General features: G+C 49.3%; 1 protein-coding gene across 1 annotated transcript in view; it reads left to right on the top strand.

Moving 5' to 3' along the window:
• The first annotated feature begins 1,307 nt into the window (after positions 1-1,307).
• Positions 1,308-2,418, top strand: part of RWDD1 (RWD domain containing 1) — a 29,146-nt gene continuing 28,035 nt past the window's right edge. Inside the window, exon 1 of the mRNA XM_004702016.2 lies at positions 1,308-1,437. Coding sequence (XP_004702073.1) covers positions 1,365-1,437 — 73 coding nt within the window. The 5' untranslated portion in view covers positions 1,308-1,364. The remainder of the gene's footprint in view (positions 1,438-2,418) is intronic.

The raw sequence follows: 2,418 nt of genomic DNA on the forward strand, positions 1-2,418 counted from the left end.
GTTTTTGCATTGGTGTTTCTCCTTTTAAAACATATTGAAATTACATGATTAATAGTGTAAATACATATGCATCCCCTTACTCTTTAATTATTATTTGTTGGGATTTAATACATATACCATATCATTCCATATTTCCCTTATTCTCTTAATGATTTTAGGATCTTTAGTGATGGCTCTTCTTTCACTCTTGATCTTGGTAATTTGCTTTCTCTATTTTTATTGGTCAGAAACCTGTCTGATTTATTCCTTCAAAGACTATTTTTGACTTTTTCTACTGATTTTCATTTTTATAATTGCATCTCACCTTGTATTTAATTGGCTTAAACCATGTGCAGCCTCCAAATGAATTGGGGATGTCCACTATTATCTGTAGCCTTCTGTAAACTCAGTGCTCAGAATTTAAACTCGAATACGATTTCCAAGAGATGAGCATGCAGATGACAGAAGGCAGTTAGTTATCTCTTACTTAGGTTTATTATTAGTAGGGGAATTACCCAATCAAAGGGTCCTAACATTTTGGGGAGTATTGTTATTTACTTTAAATCGCCTGTTAAAAGTTAATGGAACTTACATCCCACCAGCAATCATAGAAATACACAATTAGAGAACTTTGGCGGTGGAGAATGAATTCAGATTCTTTATCCAGCCATCTCCATTATATAAACTTAAAAACGAAGTCCAGAGATCTCATCCCAGACACCACGTCGACCTCCCGAGAGTCGAATTCCGTCAGGTTATTAACTGCTGGCTCACCACACACATTGACAGAGCTGCCTTTTGGCTCAATAGACTACACTGATCCAGGTCCCTCACCCTACACTCTCGGAAGGTCAGCGGCCTTGTAAGTTCGCAATGCACACAAAGCACCTGAATCCAGCACTACGTGACGCTACGCCGAGGTGGCACGCCAGAAAAATTGCCAATTCTCGGACGCCCTCCGCAGCCCAGTCCGCCAGGAGCTAAGCTTTCGGCGCGGACCGGTGAGAAAACCTTCAGCCCAGACGTATGGAGCGAGGACATCACGCTGCGAGGCTTGACAGGGACGCAGTCCCAGGTGCCCCGTGCGAACGCCAGACCCGGCGCTGGTGCCAATCCAGCAAATCGCGGGCGTGCGGGGCGCAGGCGGCCAATCAGATCCCCGGTCAGGCAGGCCACATGAGTCGAACGCCGAAGTAGTGAGCAGGCTGGCGCGGAGCTGTTGCTCAGCAAGCCTGGCCTAGCTTTGGGCGCTGGGCGCCTCAGCCCGGTGTCTGCGCCTGCTCCGATCGGCCGGCAGCCGTGGGCTTCCCAGGCGCGGCCGCGGTCCCAGCTGCAGCGCGCCGCCTGGCCGTCTGGGCCATCCATGGGCAGCGGCGAGGGGCACGATGACGGATTACGGCGAGGAGCAGCGCAACGAGCTGGAGGCTCTGGAGTCCATCTACCCCGACTCCTTCACAGGTGACTTCCGCGCCGCGCACTCGGGCCGCCCCGGGGCGGAGAGGGGCAACGTGGAGTCGCGCCAGCCCAAAGCCCCTGGCCGCGGGGAAGAAGGGGACGACGGGGGCGCGAGGCCCCCGCGACCACGGCTCTCTCCAGTTCTCCCGAGTTCCTGGCTAGTAACTGCGACTGCTACCTCTTACCTCGCTTGTCCCTCCCCCCTCCCCCCCAATTCCAAAAGGCTGGGTGAGGTTGAGGGCCCGGAGACTGGGTCCGGGGCTCTTCGGTTTCTGTGTCACCTACCGCAACCTGTGGGGTAGTTGGAACTGTAAAAAGAAAGAAACTACAAGTGGCACAACAAGTCAGTTCTCCTCCGAGCTGCAAAGATGTCAGTTTTCACCTTGATTAAAGTAGAAACTGCCCCCCACCCCTGCCCCCACTCCACAATTATTTCCAAATTTGGGGGGTTCAGTGCTTAGAGTTACCTAGAGTCCATTTTGAGAATAACGTCATCTCTAGAGTTTTCCCCTTTATTTTGAGAATTGTGACATGCCGCAGAATGCCTAATGCATGATGCATAATGCATCCTCAGTTCTGTCCACTCAGGTTCTTGGACTGGACATGACTAGGTGTAATCTAGCCTGGATTCCTCTGGTAGGAATACAAGTGAGGTATTATCGGAGGTTCAGGAAAGGTAAGTGGCTGGTTCTTGTCCAGGCCAGCGAGGGAGCTGCAAGGCTAGTGTTAATAGTTCGTCTGGAACAAGTGAGACTGGGAGACAGCTTGACCATGGGGTAGGGGAAGAGGAAATGTATTGTACACGGTAGGTTGAACTCCTGTAAAATATGATTGCTGTTTCCTTAGATGTATTTTATTTATTTATTTATTTTTTAGCTTTCCAAGACTCGATTTCCTCGTCTTTATTTATTTATTTATTTTTAACATTTTATTAGGGGCTCATACAACTGTTATCCCAATCCATACACACATCAATTGTGTAAA

This window comes from Echinops telfairi, unplaced genomic scaffold (genome assembly GCF_000313985.2).
Source record: "Echinops telfairi isolate 266 unplaced genomic scaffold, ASM31398v2 ScPeMD7_3533;HRSCAF=4204_0, whole genome shotgun sequence".
Lineage (NCBI taxonomy): Eukaryota > Metazoa > Chordata > Mammalia > Afrosoricida > Tenrecidae > Echinops > Echinops telfairi.